This window comes from Malurus melanocephalus, unplaced genomic scaffold (genome assembly GCF_030028575.1).
Source record: "Malurus melanocephalus ecotype Western Australia unplaced genomic scaffold, MMel_1.1 scaffold_467, whole genome shotgun sequence".
In the NCBI taxonomy this organism is placed as follows: domain Eukaryota; kingdom Metazoa; phylum Chordata; class Aves; order Passeriformes; family Maluridae; genus Malurus; species Malurus melanocephalus.
Window position 1 is genome coordinate 352,969 of NW_026623699.1, and position 19,768 is coordinate 372,736.

Genomic DNA, 19,768 nt, shown 5'->3' on the forward strand with positions numbered 1-19,768 from the left:
CCTTCCCTTCCCTTCCCTTCCCTTCCCTTCCCTTCCCTTCCCTCTCCCTCCTTCCCTTCCTTCTTTCTTTTCTTTCATAAGAATGTTGCTGGCAGTTTGTAATTTTTGGATTCTAGCACCATCTGAAATACAGGTTAATACTACTGAAATGCTTAGAACAATAAAATAATTTAAATTCTCAATATGCTAAGATGCAAATATATTGTTCTATCCTTCCAGCCTGCAGCCTAAAAGGGTACAGGCAGTTGGACACCTTCTACTGGGATTTATGGGTGTGAGCTGGCACTGGTAGCTTTTTAGAAGCTCCATATAACATAAGGTTTTGGAAAAGGAATGCAGTAACAGTGTGATATAGTAACTCATATTTATTCCTAATATTTTGTCTTTCAAATTAAGTTCTCTTCGGCAGATAGGTGTCCTCCTGACAACAGCAAAATAGTATTTTCCAAAGAGTTATTTCAATTTAAATAAGCTGTTCTTATATCTTATTTTTCCCCCAGGAAATACTCAAGCAGACTAACATAACTGTGAATATTGGGGCAGGGGGAAGTGGGATGTTAAGGTGTGTGGGTTTTAAATTTAAATCAAGCATATGTTTACAGAGAGAATCTACATAATCCTTACCTGCTGTGCTTTGGTTTGCACAGTAGAGCAGGCTTTGGGCATGTGAATATTTTGGGTGAAATTAAGCTTGAAGGGGAGCTCTGGCAGCCACCCTAACACACTTCAGCCACAAACAAAGGACCAGTCMCTGGGACCAGACTAAAGCTGAAGTAACAACTGTCTGAAATAACAACTGCTAAAGTATGTATGTTGTGGCTGTCAGGYCCTCAGCACCAAATGTTTTGCAGAGATTGCGCTAACTGCAGATGTAGACACAGACACATATTGAAATATAGTCTGTAAATCATCTTTAGAAAGTCCTTAAATTGTTAAACCAAAATTGCACAATTATATGGGCTGTGTGTGCATACTAAAAACCTGGACAAATCTTACCTGCACATTCCTGCTCTTCTGAAAGTATTTGTGYACTAAGCCTGTGAATATGTCACCAAAAGTCTCTCTGACTGTGATGGGATGGGAACTGACTTTCTGCATCTGCAAAGCTTCAAATTCCATCTCCATTTCTACTGCAGATAGTGTTTGGTTGAACTCTTAAAACTGTTCACTTTTAGCTGATAATCTTTTCAGGGGGAGGTGTTACCCTCACTGCTTTGACCACAAGTTTTATGACTGACTTTTGAAATTTGCTTTTGTAGAGACAAAGCTGGCATTTTCACCTTCTCTTTTTACTTCTAATCTGCAAAACTACATTCTTCTCCTCCTCTTGCTCCTCTGCACCTGCAGCTGCAGAAGAGCTGGTTCTCATGTAATTTAKCACGAAGCACAGAGGAAAATCTGTTACTGTAAGCTCTCTAACAGCAACACATTTCTGCTCCAGGAAGGACCCCAAAAGATTCTCATCCTGCAATCTGTGGAAAAAGATATCCTCTAAATTGTTATTCTCTTGATGAAATCTTGCTATAATTATTGAGCTTAAGGCTATTATTGAATTTTTAAAATATCAATGCAGAGGACATATTAAGAAGCCCCATTAGCCATTCTACTAGAAGGAAACCTAAGACTTCACAATGTCTGTTGCAGGATTGTTTTGATGCCTGCTCCACAGACCTTCCCAAWGCATTTCTCATGGGTGATGTTGGGACTTCTTGCACTATGCCTTTGTACATATACTGACAACATGGATGTAACCCTGCAGCTACTTGCTAGGTAGCATAGTATCATCTTAATTTTACTGMTAAGAGTGACTTGTCTGAGGTCACAGTGGAAAAAAATTATCATCTTGATCTTATCATGATTCTCAGTGGAGTTCCTTCTGTCTGACAGCATAAATCAAAGGGAAAAAAATTAAATCAGTGGAAAACTGGTATAGCTTTTCATCTGCTATCCCTGCATTCTCTGTGTCTTCTGAGCTTACTCGTTTGCCTTTCAGGGACATGGCTTTTAAATTTAATTAGCATGCTATTACTCTTCTCTCTATCTGACATGGAAGAGCTGGAATTAATTGCGTATTGACTAACTGAACCAGTTACAGTAAGGCATTACATTCATCCACCATGTACCCACTGGTGTGTGCAAGCACTTGGGGCTCACTGAGCTGCTGCTTGCAGGCTGTGACCTGTGGTACTTGCAGACACCACGCACAGAGGAACTGCCATCTCCAGCAGTGAGCATGAGATCTGAACACAAAGATGGCTCTCTCGTCCATGTTGCAGAGAAAAGTTGCCTTGTCTGTGCTGCCTCTGCCTGCAGCACTTGCTCTGGTACCACACGCACATTTTGTTTATACATGCGTGTGTGAATATATCTATGTATTGTATGCATTTATAGCTGTAAAGATACATTTATCTGTACCAGGTCTGGATGGGATTGRGTTTGCTTTCTTATCAGCATCMYCTGTGGTGCTGTGCTTTGGATCTGYGGTTTGTTGTTAAAAMACAWGTGTTTCGGCTGTGTACTTGCTYGGCCTGAAGGTTTTCTTTTTCYCATTCWGCCCCCCTCCAGCAGGCCATTCATAGAATGGTTTGGGTTGGAAGGGCCCTTAAAGATCACCTTATTCTGACMCCCCGCTGCCATGGGGTGTAGATATATTGTGTGTATGAGTATATATGGATCCAGAGGAGGGCCACAAAGATGATTTGGGGTCTGGAACATCTCTCTTATSAGGACAGACTRCAGGAGCTGGGCCTATTTAGTCTTGAAAAGACTGAGAGGGRATCTCATTAATGTACATAAATGTCTCAAAGACAAGTGGCAACAAGAGGCTGGTGCCAGACTCATTTTAGTGGTACCCAGTGTCACAACGAGGAGCAATGACCATAAACGAAACCACAAGAAGTCCCACCCCAACATGAGGAAGAATTTCTTTCCACTGAGGGTGGCAGAGTACTGGAACAGGCTGCTCAGGGAGGTCATGGATATCCCTTTCTGGAGATGTTCCAAACCCACTTGGACATTTGTGTGTAGCCTGTTCTAGGTGACCCTGCCTTGGCAGGAGGCTTGGACGGGGTGATCTCCAGAGGTTCCTTCCAAACCTAAGGATCCTGTGATTCTGTGATATCAAGGTGTATCTATTGATACATGTAGTTTATATCAAAGTGGCAAAGTGCTTATGAGGCCTATTAATTGAAAATTTTCTATAGCCTTTTTATACATTATCAATACAAGAATGTAATAACTTTTTACATATTATTAAAATACAATGTAATTGCTTTCAATATATTATCAATTATAACCTTTTAATATATTGCTATACGTTTTTAATAGTGTATTAGCAACATTCAGTATACCAGCTGCATGTAATCTAACCAGCTGGATTAGTACACAGATACGTGAAATCACCAAGGAGCATAAATCAGAAAAAGTTCTGAAGAAAGTAGACAGGTAGCTGCTATAAATAAGGAACAGTAGAGAGCACTAATGAGAACTTGGCAGACACATGGGATAATCAGCAAAATAATTGGAAATTACAACTTGGAGGACTAGAAAAAACCCTTGAACATCACAACTGCGCATGCCCTGAAGACAAAGGTGAAAAGTCCACCATGATGAAGAGGATGGTATCTCATTAGAGGGAGACCCCCTCGACCACTGAAGTGAGGATGACACATGCACACTTGTAAAACTGTGATATCATGTATTTCCGTGCTCATGTATAGTTGTGGGTGTATGGTGGGCGTAACAATGTTCATGTTACACCATGCTTACTGTATAAATATGTGCTAGTTTGAAGCAAAGGCAGGTGGGTTAGGAGGAGAAATCCCCCTCACCTCCATGCTGCAGTAAACAAATAAATACCTGCTCTATAGACACCAGTCTATGGAGTTATATTTCTAGGCCTTTTTCGGGCATCAATATCTATGTGTCTTAATACATCCATATGTATGTATCCTTACACATACCACATACAGCCAAAGCCGAAGCCGTCCACACACTCAGTTTGTACACGTACACAAACACCCACACTCCTGCACCTCTACAGACGCGTGTTTGGTGTAGATGCAGACGCGTACGTTTTGCGCGCACACTGACCCATATCTTGTGTACAAACACGCGTTTCCCTGTGCGCTGTGCATAAACTCACATCCCCGCCGGTCCCTGGCCGCTCTCCCCTCAGGCCGGGCCGCGTCCCCATGGCAACGCCCGGGGCTGGCGCGCGGCCGCGGCCGCTCCCGCCTTTGGCCGGCGGCGGGGACGCGGGGACGGGGACAGCGGGAGCTCGGGGGTCGGGACTGGGTGCCTCAAGTGACCGTAACTCCGCCAAGGGCTGCGTGCTTGGCCAGCATGGCCGACGAGCTGAGCCAAAATGTCATCAAGAGAATAATCCGCCAAGTCGGCCTGGAGTGCGCTGGCCAGGGACAAAGCCTCTCTGAAACCTTGGTGGCCTTCATGGTAAGCGCGAAAGGARGCGTTCAGAGGTGACCTGAGCTTGGAAATACCTTGATTTCCATTTGCCTGCGTTGAGAAATGTTAGAGTCCAGCGACATCTAGTATAGGGTCCTAAAAACCYGAGAAAGTATTTTATTGCTCTGAAATCTATGTGAATACAATGCCCCAGGAAGGCTGTAGGTCCTGAGTCCTGGAAACTCTCTGAACTGCCACTCGGAGTTCTTTTCAGTTTTCTTCTGCAGGCAGATAAACCATTGTTTGCTTTCAAAAGTGAAAAAGATAAGTGTTCCCAAATTTAATAACATTTCTTCACGTTCTCATAAATGAACGTGATACAAAGATGAACGTATATTGCAGAAGCTATATTTGTTCTTTGATGTTTACCTCATCCCTCTATTGGGATGGATTATTTTGTTTGTTTCTCTGCTCAGGGAGGGCCAGGTAGTATAAATGGGCTGAATATTTGAAGCAGTGGGTTTGGATCCCACTTAAACTAAAAATTAAATKGAATCAGTCTCAGTATTGTCCTTGGCAAACAACTGTAAGTATCCTAAAAACATTTTACATTTTGGCATCTCTTAGGAGACACAGCACTGCTACAAAATATAGTCTGCAAAGCTGTGGCTGAAGAAAGRTGGAGCTAGGTTCAGTTTTATTGATTATCAGCTCTTGATAAACTTGTGCATAAATGTAAATGATTCACAGGCATACTGTTAATCTGCTTTTTTTTCCCCTAAAGGGGACCTGGTACTTTAGAAAATAGATTGAGCTCAAAAACAGTAGTAATCAATTAAGCAGGAAAATTTTAATGAGTAAAGAATTTGTACACGTGGCTGGCAAGACACCCAGCATGAATACCAATTGCAAACATGTGCATATTTTGCTGCATACAGAACACTATGGGTTTTTTATTCRAATAGTAAACATTTATACCGATGCATATAACATCAAATGAGAAGTTTATAAACAGCCATGATGGATTTTCAAAAAGTGTTACTTAGGAAAATACTTTTCCTGGTAATTTTTAAAGGAGCTGTATTTAAATGTTTGTATCACAAATAGATTTTTTTSTTCATTTGTGCCTGAGAACTCAGATTGGAAGTGGTGAGATGTGAAATGAAGTAATTTTGTTTCATTCTCAAAGACTGAAATTGATAAAAAAGAATAGTAAAGAAATRTTGAATGCATCAGAGATTTTTCAGAAAATGAAAGGTGAGTTGCAAAGATGATATTTTGAGAYGTAAATTAATAACTTTCTTTTGGCAATCTCTAGGTGAAAGCTGTTGTTTTAGATCCAAAAAATGACTTTAATATGGATCRAATCCTTACAGAAGATGATGTGCAAAATCTTATCCAGGTAATTCTGACATGATGTTGAGAGTCAGTACTTAGCTAAGACTATRACATTATTTGCTACCTGTTCCTGTAACTAAAATGACATGAACRCTTTCAAAATTTTAGTGCTACTTTATTCTCATGTGCTACTCTTATTCTGTAGCTAAAAACTGGGCTGTATTTCCATAAATAAATGCCTTAGAAAAGCTTTATATGGAGAGAATGGTAAAGAGAGGGCTCTACAGCTGTTRTGAAACCTGTAGTAGATCACTGATGTTTCCCCAGAGATGTTCAGATGTTTTACCAGAGATGAGAAAGAACTCACTTCTCTGACTCTCTTTTTAGCTTTGTGTTACCAGACTGCTTGACACAACAAACCCATCCCTAAGCACAATTAAGCTGCAAGTTTACTTTGATACGAACTATGCAAACCGAGGTAATTTCAAATGTGTTTTCRTAGAAGTTGATGCTGAGTTTAGAATTTAATAACAGTAATTACTGTTAAATGGATGCTGGCAGTAAAGCAAAACAGAAATTTCAGGAGAAATTTACTGTACAGGAATCTGATGTTTCAGAATATAGTAGGGAAAAGTGTACATTCGATTTGAGAGTACATTCTTCTCATGTTGTCTGAGAGATTTACGGAATCTAATGTATTAGGTTGCTTGAGGACAATTACACTTTCAGGTTCAGTGGTTAGCAAGAAAAGCTTGCACCTGCACCTGTGTGTCTGAAGGTGCTCAGAATTCTGCTCATATATCTCAAAGGGAACTCAGTGTTTTATCAATATCCCTAATTGAGAGATTTGAGYAATCTTGAACAATCAGTTACAGTTTTAACTGAGTATGTTTTTGTCTCATCAGCAGTAATTTCATACGATCTGAAAATGGGAATGTGAAAATAAAATGAGATGGGGAAAATGCCTCTGCTATGAATGTAATTTCAGATCTCAAAGAGACAGTGGAGGCTGGCTGGGAAATAGAAGACACAGAATAAGAATAGACACGGAAAAAGCATTTCGGTGTGTGAAGATAATGAAAATGTTTTCTTGTTAGCATGGATTAAAATAAAAAATTAGCAGCACTGGGAACTGCTCYTATGCCCTCTAAACTCTATAAGCAGTAGCTCCAGCAAGTTTTTGAGATCCTGAGTAGTGTTCAATTTAATTTCAGGTGTGTTTAAAATACGTGTGTGTGTATGTCAGGCCTCCTGCACTCAGAGGAGTTTAGAGAGCCAAAGAYTTGCTGTTTAGTTTGAACTGAATAGTTCTCAGGATTCTACTGACTGATGTTCATACTGCTAATTATATTRATGCTTTTCATTCTAATGGTGTGGTACTATGAACTTCCACATACCTGTGCTTCAGAAACCTTAAGTTGGTGCTCTGACTGTGGAAATGAATTGCATGCTCTGTATAAGCCAAATTTCAAAGAATTTAGATAGCACTTTCTAAGTGTCCTTTTTTCCTAGCTGAATTACTCAATGAGCAGCAGCGTGTTCTGGAAGGGAAACTGGCTCCTCTGGTCAGAGGTATCACAGAGAGTGGTCCACGTACACAAGAAGAAATGGAGTATGTGTATCAAAGGATTGTTACCTATGTGCTGCTGAGTTCTGGCCTGGGATCCCCAACAGATATTGAGGCTGTCAGGGAAGTAACAGGTYGGTAAACTCCCAGCTGTGAAATTGGGGTTTGCTTCTTGGAAAGAAAAAAATCACCTTCTCTTTGCTGGTATTTAGACACAAACATGGTAAACTGTGATGAGTGCTTACTATGCAAACTGTTACTGCTCAGCCTTGAAGTGTAAGTTTCACATGAATTTCCTACTTTTGCATTTGTTTAAGGGAGGGCATTTTTGCTTATTTAATGATTTTCTCTTCTGTTCCCTGATATTGAGGGTTTTCTCCCACTCTGTAATGCTTATAGCTGCCTTGCAGAGTGTATTCCCCCAGAGAGAGATGCCTACTTTCATCTCACTCAGTAAGAAGGACAAAGAACAACAGCTGAAAGATCTTACCATGYTAGTCACAGGAATTCGTTTGTACAACAAGGAGTGCCAGAAAGGAGGAAGTGGCATTGATGACTGTAAGTAAACRACTGCATTTAAGCTGGGTATCCCCAATTCATTCTTCCTGGCCTTCTTCACTGGAGCTGCTCCAATAAGTTCCCATCTCAGGGAGGRCTATTATTGTTACTAATATTTTACAAATTAGGAAACTAAGAACTGAAAATTATGCAGGTTGCCTGAAGTTTCTCAGGAAACCCATGCCAGCTGTAACAACAGAATTGCATCTACTCTAAAACAAGTTTTCTCACATTCCTTGACTTGAYTGTGATATTTCCTGTAGGTCTAAATATTTGAAGCAGCCTGACTAGTAAGATAGGGTGGTTGAATTTGGTTCACGAGTATTTGGAAACGCATTAGTATAAGGACAAAATTTAGAAATCAAAATTTTATCAGAATACCATTATGCTCAAATATTGCACTTTAATTATTTGATAATGGTTTCATTAATTCTTTTTATATGCATTTCATATTTATTCTATGTGAATAGTGCCAGCCATCCTGAATGAAGCCATTCCATCAGCTACACGGACGGTCGATGAACATCTGAATTCCTGCCACCTGTTAGTGTACCAGTACACAGCTCTGCTGGAATCCATGCAGGAAGACCCCGACAGATACCCCCAGCTTGAGTCTTTTAAATTAAAAGAAGCACTATTCAATGTGAGACAGTATGAAGCCTTCCTTTGCATCCTTCTGGTGAGATACCATCTTGTTATCTCCTGTGGATTTTTATTGCAGATGGAATGTATTCAAGTTATCTACTTGTATGGGACAGAAATAGAAGAAAAATTATTCAGAAATAAATGMAATAAAATAAAATATTATATCTATATAAATAACCATAGAAGCATAGATTGTTTAGGCTGAAGAATACCTTTAAAATCGTTGAGTCCAACCATTAACATATTAACCTGGCACTGCCATGTTCGAATCCACCTTTTAACAGTTGTTTGTATACTAATTCTGTGCCCCAAAAAGTAAGAGAGAAAAGATCTTAATCGTCTCAGTTTTAGTCTTCAGACACCCCCAAAACATATGGAGTCATCAGAATTCTATGAAGAATACCTTTTAAATTTTTGATTTTTAATGAAGACTTTTTCATTTGTCTTTTGAGAAACTGCAGGGTTTTATTAGTCTTTCCTGCATAGGGCATTGAAAAACTTTTTTTTTTTTTTTAGTTCTCTTCATTGGGAAAATTTTTTTTTTTTTTTTAGTTCTCTTCATTGGGAAAATATAGACAATTTTCTATAAAAATTACTAGTTTATGTTTGAGTGATGTGCCTGAACATTTAAGGAAATATGTATTTTGTGAAAATTAGAGGACATTTTGGTCCTKAAAACAGTTGTTCTAAAAATAGTCGAATGGAGATATCCAAGTAAATATTTACTACTAAATAATTGACTTTTTGAATGTGATCCTTCTTATCTGAAGTGAGTTCTCTTTCCAGTCTGATGGAATTACAAGTGCTCAAGAAGTTGAAAGTTTGAATGTTCAGTTTGAAGCAGCAATGACGACACTGAAAAACACAGTGCAAGATAAGACTTCTGTAGCTTCCAAAGAGGTTTTTGTAAGTATTATGAATGGAAAACCCATTACTTCTTTGGTAGAAAAAAATACTMAAGTATGACACTTTGCTGGTGTCTTTTTAAATAGTTTATGTAAATAAAGAGGCCGTATTATTTTCTCTCTATTATAATATAATCTGTGATCTTTGAAGGGGTAATTAGAAGACTGTAAAGGTAAGAAAAAGACAAGGTACAGAAAGGGAGCAAAGGAATTAAATGGTATTTTACTCTAAATGTCTTGAGTTATTTGTCACTATTTATAGATTTACAGGAATATTTTCCTTTTTTGTGTGTGTAGATATTCTTTCCTATTCCCTGCAGAAACTGTAAGAACATAATGATTGCAGAAAACAGTGCATCARAGTGTGATTATTTTAAAGTTCCCTCAGATAGCAATCTATGTAATTACAGTATGAGTCACTGATACAATTTTTCTACAGAAACTGGGTTTCTGTGTTGGGGATGTCAGCCTCTTTTCCCCTCACAATAGCTTCTGGACCTGTTGGCAAGTTTTAATCACATTTGTCAGAGTCCAGAGACCTCAAAATATGCCATTTTCTGCAAGTTTTATGGGAAAAAAAGAGCAACTAGAGGCACACAATTARAGCCTTATTAAGATCAAGTCTGAAATGGTTTGTGTGCTGTCTGGCCACTGTGCATCCACTGAAGGTACCTCTGCAGGATTGATATTCTGTTCTATTGCACCCTTGACTGGGAGCTACAGGACATGGGAGGGAGGGATTGGGTGGGGAGGGAATGAATGCTGTTTGCTACGGTTATTATGAGGAGGGGCACTTGATGACCCTGTGAAAACCTGGGGTTATTATGCTGGCATGGTATAAAGGAAAAGGTAGAGAAATAAATTATAAAACTTAATAACTATAAATTATTCATTTAATTTGCTTTTCATGTAAGATCTCGTTATTTTGTGTGACTTGATTATCATTCCGATTGCTTGTGGCGTGCTGACCCAGCATGCAGTTCATATATATGTTAGATTATTTTTCAACATTCTAAACTAATTATTAGAAACCAAAATAAAGCCTACTGTGGAGAAGGAAGAAGACTGTGATCCCCACCTATCCAGAGTATTTTTATACTTCCCAGTAGGGCATCCGAGCTGGAAACTCATGGGAATGACACCTTAACTAAGTGATCCAGGCTTCAGTTTGTGTATGCTTTTGATTTTATAAGCCAGATGTTCCCATTTGGAGAACATTTTCCCCTCTTGTCCAGCTACTCAAAGCAGTTTTTCCTTTTCTATATCTTTGTGGGACTTCAGTGACTGATGTACCTTACCCTTTACCCAAAAAGCTATCTGTTGATTGCTGCCTTCCTTGAATTATTTTTTCCTCTTTTGTTTAGTTGTTTTGTCTTCTCTGCTGTAGATAGAATATGTAACGCCATTTAATTTCAGATCCTTTTTGGGTACAGATTTTTCTATTAATACACCATTTAAATTATGTTTCTTGTGTTGTTGCTGAGAAGCTGGATCCCTTACAAAGGTAGAGAAGCAGGGCATTCTCTCATTTAAAAAGCATAGGACAAGGCCTGTATTTGCAATAAACATCTATTTTAGGAAAAACAGTACATTTCATWAATATTCTTTGTTTATTCTAGTAAGAATGTTTTTGATCTTGCTGCCCTACATTTRTTTTCTTTGAGTTTTGTTACCATAACATTTCCACAGCTTTAGCAATGTGGATGAATCCAGAGCTGGCTCTGTTGACTGCTCTTATGATAATATTGTTAACATGCCTAAAATGTGTTGTTAAGCGTACATTTCAGATTGGTTGAATCTCTTCCTGTAAATGCTCTCTGTGTGTTTAGATGTAACAGGCACATTTTATGTCACTGCCATTAAAATCAGCACTTATACTTAGAGCTTTCAGGGTGCTTCTTTATGTGCCTGCACTTGTATGCCAGCATCGCTGCTGGGAAGGGCGGCTTYCAGTTTTGTCCTGAACCCTGGGCCACTTTGAAGAGGCCCACATTCCTTTCATTTGACACACCTGGTGGTCTGGGGCAGTGGTACCAAGTGACTCTAGAAGCAGGACAGKCAAAAGAACAAAACCTTATAGTTTGTACATCTAGTAGTGGTTATATCTAGTCTGGTAATTAATCAGGTGTGTTCCTTCTGATCTTTATTCCTGTACACTATATTTTCAGTTATAAAACTATATTGTCAATTAMGTGCTCAATTCAAAGCATGGTCACAGAGTGCATTTATTTGGGAAAGGCTTTGGAGTAAAATAGAAATAAAATAGTACCACTCTGTGGGTTGACATATTTGCTTTAGGCGTATGTAATGGCAGCTCCTCTTACAGTGTCCCTGAATTCCCCTGGAATTTCCAGTTCYTGAAGGCCTGGAGTTCAGCTCTGCTTTGTTCATAGCAGAGATTGTTGTGCACAGGGCTTGGTTATGCTGCAGACATAAAACAAATCTGCATTTCAGATAATTTTCTTTATATTCTAGCCTCTGTTTTTTGAACTTTCTAAGATTTGGACGAGCTTTCARGATGAAATACTACTGCTAAGCTTCCTCACATATATGACTGATGATCTGCAACAATTCTTGGAAATCCAATCACAGCTTTTTCCAGAGGGAATGCTAACATCTCTTCTAGAAGGAGTGACTGTGAAAAGTGATGAGGAAAGGATAAAAGAAACCTTAGGTATGGAAAGTTAATACTTTTTTTGTTTTCTTTCATTTTCCAAGATTTTGTGGTGTGAATTTTCTTTACAAAAAGTGCTTTACAGGGGGTACTATGTATTGATTTTTAATACTCAGAATTTGAATAGTAAATTAAAATAAACCTTGTAGGGTGTAGATTTACATTTTTATGTAGTATAGCTTGGGATTCTATTTTTACATATAAAATTAAAATATAGATTCTAGATACAAGCATACCTTACAAAAATGTCAGAATGATCAGACAATATTTGTAATTTTTAAAAAAATTGAAGTATATTTATGTCTTTTTATACCTTTCAGAACTTTGGAAACTGAGGGGTAGGGGATAAGCAAGATAATAGGGCTTCAGTTACCAGAAGTGTTCGTTTGTAAGATGGTATCCCTAGGAACCAAGTTTTATTCCAGGGAGTTTGTAATGCATGAGTMGGTGAAAACAAAATCGAAGAATAAGATATTATTTTCCTGTTGTTGTCCCCTGTTTCCAAAGAAAAGTAATGCTRCTAAAGAGGGTTCCCACAGGACTGATTTTTCAGCAGGTTCTCTTTCAAGGCAGGACTAAAGTTTGKCTTTTGGGATCTTGGCACTGCAGGTCATCCTGTGAAAACCCAAGTAATCTGGTCATCCTGTGATATTATTATCTTTTAAACATCTCATATTTTAGTATTGAAATCCTTCTTCTGTTTTATCTTTTCTTAGAAACCAGAGTGAATGCTTCTGATTTTGAGAACCAAGAATGGCTTTTTCCAGAGAATACTGAGAATTTTGATCAGTTGCTAATCCAGTACCATGGTTTCTGTGCACATTCAMTTGGTGTGAAAGGTCTCATCCTACCAGGTATGCTTTGTAGTCAGACATTTTCCATATTATATATATATACACAAGGACTAGGGAAAATGTAAACRCATTCTGAAAGCATTATCTTACATCAAACCTGGAATACTTGTTTTTCCGCATTTGCAATTTTCACACCAGATAATTTATTTCCCTGGTTAAAGTATCTTTTTTAAAATACACAAATGAACTGCCCTTAGTAGAAGGTAGAATATTTGAAAAGCAAGCAGGGGTGGAAACAAGATGGATGGATAAATATTTATTCTTGCTGAATTGTGGAATAATCTACATATACATACACTGTATAACTTACACTGCAGCTGAATACAGATTTGTTTACTGTTGTTAATGTGCTATAATGTATAGGGAAATGGCCATTCCTTCTATTTTGTGTATCCATATGTTGCAAACACAGCCATCCATTCTTACATCATATGTGTTTTTAAATAGTCATTACAAAGTATTAAAAAGCTTCTCTGAAAAGAATGCAAAAGTGCACTCGGTTAAGTCAACTAATCGTAGGAATTTTTTATCTCCTTGAGCTCATTTGTCTTGAAAGTCAGCCATATGTCAGCTATCCCTTTTCTTGTTTTCTCCCTGTCCTTTATAGAACCTGTTCATACAGAATTTTTTTAAACCTACAGGAGTCTGGGAGGAAARCATTGCCATTTTCTTGTCAGTATTRAAGGATAAATATTTTAATAACAATGTAATTTACTTACGCTTATTTAGCATTATACATAAGAACATCTGTCCTGGCTCAGACTGAAGGTCTCTCTTGCCCTGTATCTGATTACTGGACTTGGATGGTCATGAACATTTTAAAATTATGAGAATTCAAGTCAGAATGATCCTTCCTTAATTATATCCTTCCTTATTCTAGCAGTTAGTATTTATGGGATTTCCTCTGATTAATATTGAGTCTGTAACCTTCTGCTGAGTAATCCTTCACAGAGGTTTTTCATTTATCTAATTGATTTTTGAATCCAWCTAGAGTTTGCCATGGGATATTCTTATTCTTATTCTCAAGAGCCCCACAATTATAATTATATATGCTATGAAAAGGTAACTCTTTTTGAGATGGTTTTAAGCTCTGGTATTATAATTTCAACAAAGACTTGATAGTCCTTCTATTAGGAAAATTAGTAAATAGTAATTTTATATTGCACACAATATAAGCCCCATATCATATTATTACTTCTTTCTTTTTAATGCTGAGGAGGCCTCTTTCTTTAAACTCTCCTATGAAAGGTATCACAAGCCTTTCATCACTCCTAGCTCCTTTTTACTGTTCTGTTGTGTTGGAACAAAATGCATTATTACAAATGTAGCCTACAGGTTGTTACAACATTGGTGTTCTTCTTCTCTGTTTGCATACTAATAATTCCTTTTTTGACTGACTATTTTCAAGGCAGTGTCTGTGATGACTCTGGTCTTTCCTGGGCAATGACATCTGAAGCAAAGTCTGCCACTGGTCTTTCCTGGGCAATGACATCTGAAGCAAAGTCCTTGAATTCAGTTTGTTTTCCTATATAATTTATTTGGCCTTTATTGCCACTTCGTTTTCTCTGTTAATTTACTGTTCAGCTTCCCAGTTGCTTTATCTGCTTCTTCAGTTAATCTCAGTGTTATATCCTTTGGTATAAATGCACTGCTGATCTGCAATCAGATATTTGCTGGAGATTATAGGGGAAACATTTGAGAGTAGAGACCGGTTTCTTAGACCTTGGCTATATGTGTTTTATCTGTTGTTTTTCTGAGACATGCACTAAGGCATACTAGATCTGATCAGAACTGATCAGAAGCAGTTTTACTGACCTAACAAAATAGATTTTGGTGTATTTTAAAAAAGCTTACTTTCAAGGGTTTCATAATTGRTCATAAATTCTTTCAGGGGTTTATTCTGAGTTCAGAAGAAGTGAAACTGACTTGAGGGAAGCACAGAATCTTGATTACAAATGTCTTTTATATTGGATATCATACTGTTCACTCTTTTAATTTGTGGGGTTTATTTTGGGTTGTTTTTTCTTCTCATTTTTAGGAAATCCTGCTATCGGAGTTTTGAAGCACAAGGAGAAATGTTACGCTTTCAGTTCAAAGGAAGTTGCATACATCTTTGCTCAAGATCCAGATAATTTTATTCAATTGAATATAGAAAAAGCAAAAGAATATGCAGAGCTAATTCAACTGCTAGAGCTCCACCATCAGTTTGAAGACCTTGTTCCACATACAGAGGTACACACTGTCTATGCCTCCCCCTGAGCAGCTGCTGGGTCACTGGCTGGTCTGTCCTTTCTAAAAGAGAACAGATGATACCCATCTTTAGGAAAGAAGTAAAATCCTCTTCCTGTCTGAAGGTCCATYGTTTCCAGGTCCTCAGTGTTGAAGAAACGTTTCTGCTTAGTGTCATTCTCACCTTATCTCTTCATAGAATATGTAGGTCCAAAGGATTCTCGCAGTGATAAAAGCTGTTTGTCCATAGCTTAGGCAGGTTTTGTGTGTGATGTTTCTTTTCCTCATTTTTGCAGAACTAGCTKAAAGGAACAGTAAATAAATGCAAGACAAGACAGATAAGATATCGTGTTAACTGGAGCTTTAGCTAGCAGTCCATCCATGTGTGCTGGATGAGAGTGTAGTAATATCTGGGGACAGGATTTATGGAACGTAWTAAAAACAAAAGGAGAGTCATCAATAATCAATATGATGGTGCTAYTATGTGAAATTCATAGATTTGATTTGGATTTATAGACAACATTCTCTGTAATCCACTGTGAATTTTAGGTCCCTAGCAGTGGAAAGAATGTAGTCTTGAACTTGCTTTTGGTTTGAAACAGTTTATATCCCAGCTGTAGCAGAGATGTGTGCACTTCTCCCAGTTATGATTTGTGATTTTAGTCCATTCATAAAGACAAACTGAGATGCCTGCATCATAAAATACTGGTGGCCATGGGACTCTTTTYTCCTCAAATCCAACGATTAAGCACTCGCTAGCTATGTAGGAGACTGCAACTCAGCTGTGGCCTCAGCCTCAAGGGTTTTCTGTCAAAAATTAAATCCAAAAGGTACTTAATGTTTCCTTTTTAGCAGGGGCATGGGGAACAAAAATATTGTTGAATGTAAAAATCATTAGCCATGTCCATATGCTATTTCTCTGTATTCATCTCATTAATGCCTTATTTGGCTTTGGTTGTTTCTTTTCATCCAGGCCAGAAATGCAAACAAATGTGTGATGAAACTACCCCCAAAATGTGACAGTGGTACTCAAACTGATACTCATATCTTGCCTCCAACTATTGTGAGATCCTATGAATGGAATGAATGGGAACTGAGAAGAAAAGCTATAAAATTGGTTTGTACTGTTATTACCAGATTTTCATTGTTGGATAACAAAATTGAGAATAACATATTCTTAACTTTTATTCCTTGAAACATAAATCTAGCCTTTAATTCAAAGTCATAGAGTTTATTTCAACTGGTTCAAATTTTTTTCTAGGTATTTTCTCTCCTTATTTTTGGCCTTTCCCACTTTTTTCATGTTTTTCCATTTTTTGAGCAGGGCTTCCACTGCTGTGTCTATTAATTTCAAAATTTTCAKTTGCCATCTTCATGTAATAAGGGTTTTTGTTGTTTAGCTTTGAATATTAAAGTTGTTCTACATTTCAATCGAGTTAATGGGTTGAAGATACTACTAAATAACATCTTTGTAAAACAAGTCCATAGAAAATATTGCCATATTATTATGATGAATTTCTGGAGGATTGGAAGTCATTCTGTCCACAGAAGGTCGACCGCATACATACATACAAGCTTTTAAATGAAGAGCATATATTTCAGAAGCTTCTTTCTAGAGTTTTTCAGCACATGTAGTTGTCAAGGTATAACACCTGATTTTCACAATTCAATCAAAATGAACAACTTGTGAATGCAGGGAATATTGCAGTTAACAATATCAACTGAACACAAGACACTGCAGGGCTCCTTTTTTTTCTTGTGTGAGCAGATGCATTGTGGGGGCCTGTGGTCTGCTGGRCAGCCTATTTCCTTTCTGTTTTTCTTTTTGCCATGAAATCTTTTAAAGTTGTAGAATGAAACCAAAATTTTGGACTGAGGAGTCTTGCCCGTGTTACCTAGCTCATAAAGGATTCTAAGAAATAGCTGTTACTGAGGTATATAAAGAAGCCAATTATGTTCACAGGCAGCCTAGCTAAAAGCTTCCTTTGCTTCTGTAAARGACAAAATTACATAAATAAATATAAGATGTAGTCAGTAGCTCTTTAGCATAAGCAAAAGTGGATATTTTCCATATCTGATCATGAAGACCATTCACAAACAGATTTGTAGCTTGTTAGTTTGAAATATTTAGAGAAAGTACTTTAAAGTACTAAAGGTGTTTTAGCCTCAACTGTCCAAATGTGAGATTAGTGATGTGGAGCTGAAATAAAAAAAAAAAACCCAGATGTATGCAAAAGTGCTTTGACTATGGTAATTTGTAATATGGAGGTGACAAAACGTTTAATATCAAAGTGATAAAACAACAGAAATCGTTTACCCAGTGCATCAATGAATTTGATTCTTCAGGGGACCATCAGACATAGTTATGGGTTTTGTTAGAGCATGGGCACGGATGCCTTTGGGGTTTTTTGCATTGTTCATACTTATCCAAAAAACTTGTAGTGATATGAAATATTAAACTGTTACTTAGTTAGAGCACCTATATATAAGAAGTAAAAATTTTAGGTCACATTTGTTTCTTTGTGCAAGCACAGTTCCTTGTAATAGCATACATTCAGTCCAAGAGAGATAAAATTAGCAGGGAGAAAGGATCTCATGCCTGATCTTGTTTTGTTTGTCATCAAAACCCTCAGAAAAAAGAGACTTAATATATTGTTTTTCTTCCCATGCCATCTCTTATTGGTTCCTTGTTGTTTTTTTTTTTTTTTTCTTTTTCTCCTTGATGACTCTGCACATAAGATTCAGTTGTAGATTAAAGTGCTAAAATGTGCCTACATTTAGGTGCTTCACCTTCCATTCCAGCTGAGAGAGGCCTCACCAGTGGAGTCTGGAGAATATTTTGACTTGTCRTGATCCAAACACTGAATTTGGCCAACTTTATGACTCTCCAGTTACCATTGATTCCAGTCTTCACTGACTGGACTGRACTCCAGGACTTACTCACTTAAGTGGAGGGGTCTGAATCCCAGCACATGAGAATGTATTTTGTATATTTCAAAGAGACCATTATGTCATTTAATTTGCAGTGTTTTACATCCTTGCTGACATAGAAGGCTCAGTGGAATAAGGATTTTTTTTTGTTTCAAGTGCTGGCTCTGTAATATCAACACTTTGTGAGAGGTGGTTTTGTTGTTGTACCTACAACAATTTCTGTCAATAACCACTTTAATCATTAATTACATTAACTTGTACCCCTTGTCAAGAGGTTAGTGAGCAACGTTGTATAAGAAAATATTTTTTCCCTTTTTTCTGATATTTTGTGACACCAACTCCTAACCTCACCCCATTTGGCAGATATCAGACAAAGACTGGAAGAACTTATCATAAAAAGATTTTATTCTAACAAAACAAAGGCTTCAGCATTTAACAAAATTTGAAGGWCAATGACCAATGGAAAATATGAAATTATTAACAGACTCACTTAGAACTGTGTGGGCTACCTAAAATGCTATTCACACATCTTGTTCAGGACTTACCAAATCCCAGTTGCAATGGTGTATTGACAGGAGGGTAAGGTAGGCCATGTTCCAGGGTTGTGAAGCCCACAGATGTAAAACAAACACTCCTGAGTATATACCAGTGCTAAAATGTTCAACGTTTTGCTTAATCTAATTCTTTTTGTGTCTTTAGGCCAATTTGCGCCGCAAGTTAACTCATTCCATGCAGACTAATCTCAGCCATATGAGAAGAGACAACTTCACCCAAGCRTTCTTGCCAAAAGAGGCTGACACCCAGACTAAGCGTGACAACTCAAGCAATGTACCCAAACCCCAGATTTTCTTGAAAGGTCTCCGAGGAGGACCATCTCCCACTACTCACATGGTTGCAGTGGATTTAACAAGACCAATAGATGAAACCTAAATGAAAGTGAGAAACCTGAAGACACATCTTGGAAGTGCATATAAAAATCCCTGAATATATCTGAATTTAGACACTAAAGATTTTGCTGTGTCAATTGATTCCAGGAACCATTGKTTTGTTTCATTTATCTTATTTGTTGGGGCTACTGATTGGCATTAAGTGACAGAAGTGATAAGCCTGAAGTATRGATTTTAAATAAATTTAGAATCAAAATGTTCCCAAGGACTTTTACTTCTAACATGTAAATGTGTAGTGCGTGTTCTGGGATTTTGCTGAAGTCTGAATGCAACAATTGCTTGTTGAAACACTGTCTTCAAGTGGAATAAAACTTACTTCAGAAGAGTCACTCGAATGTCACGGCTCCAGCCTTAGAACAGATATGTCACAAAGGTAAGATTAACAAAATGAAACCACTCTGTGCCCTTGGGTCTGTCCATTTGTGCTGGTATTGACCCAACCCAATGARTGTAGAACAAGGCTGGGGAGTTGAGAAGAGGGAATAAATCTTGCATGATTCTGGCACCCTTTTAGGTCTCCAACAATTTCTGTATTTGTTGGCTAAATAGTAAGCATGCTGCAAACCATAGGAACTTGTCTTCATGGGACCTTTTTGAAAGTTCTGTTTCCCTTGTGTTTGAAAAACTAAAGCACAAAAAAGTTTTTAGCTGTATATCTTTGTGGCAAAGAAATATGTGCTAAGTTGATCAGTGCAATTGCAGATAGTATTTCTGTT

General features: G+C 37.7%; 1 protein-coding gene across 1 annotated transcript; it reads left to right on the forward strand.

The window, feature by feature from the left end:
• The first annotated feature begins 4,344 nt into the window (after positions 1–4,344).
• CFAP206 (cilia and flagella associated protein 206) lies at positions 4,345–19,307 on the forward strand. The gene is made up of 12 exons (XM_057380705.1): positions 4,345–4,452; positions 5,723–5,806; positions 6,130–6,220; positions 7,255–7,443; positions 7,709–7,867; positions 8,338–8,546; positions 9,299–9,418; positions 11,893–12,091; positions 12,808–12,945; positions 14,984–15,177; positions 16,148–16,291; positions 18,805–19,307. The coding sequence occupies exons 1-12, from the start codon at positions 4,345–4,347 to the stop codon at positions 19,033–19,035; spliced, it is 1,866 nt and encodes a 621-aa protein (XP_057236688.1). The 3' UTR covers positions 19,036–19,307.
• Positions 19,308–19,768: the final 461 nt, after the last annotated feature.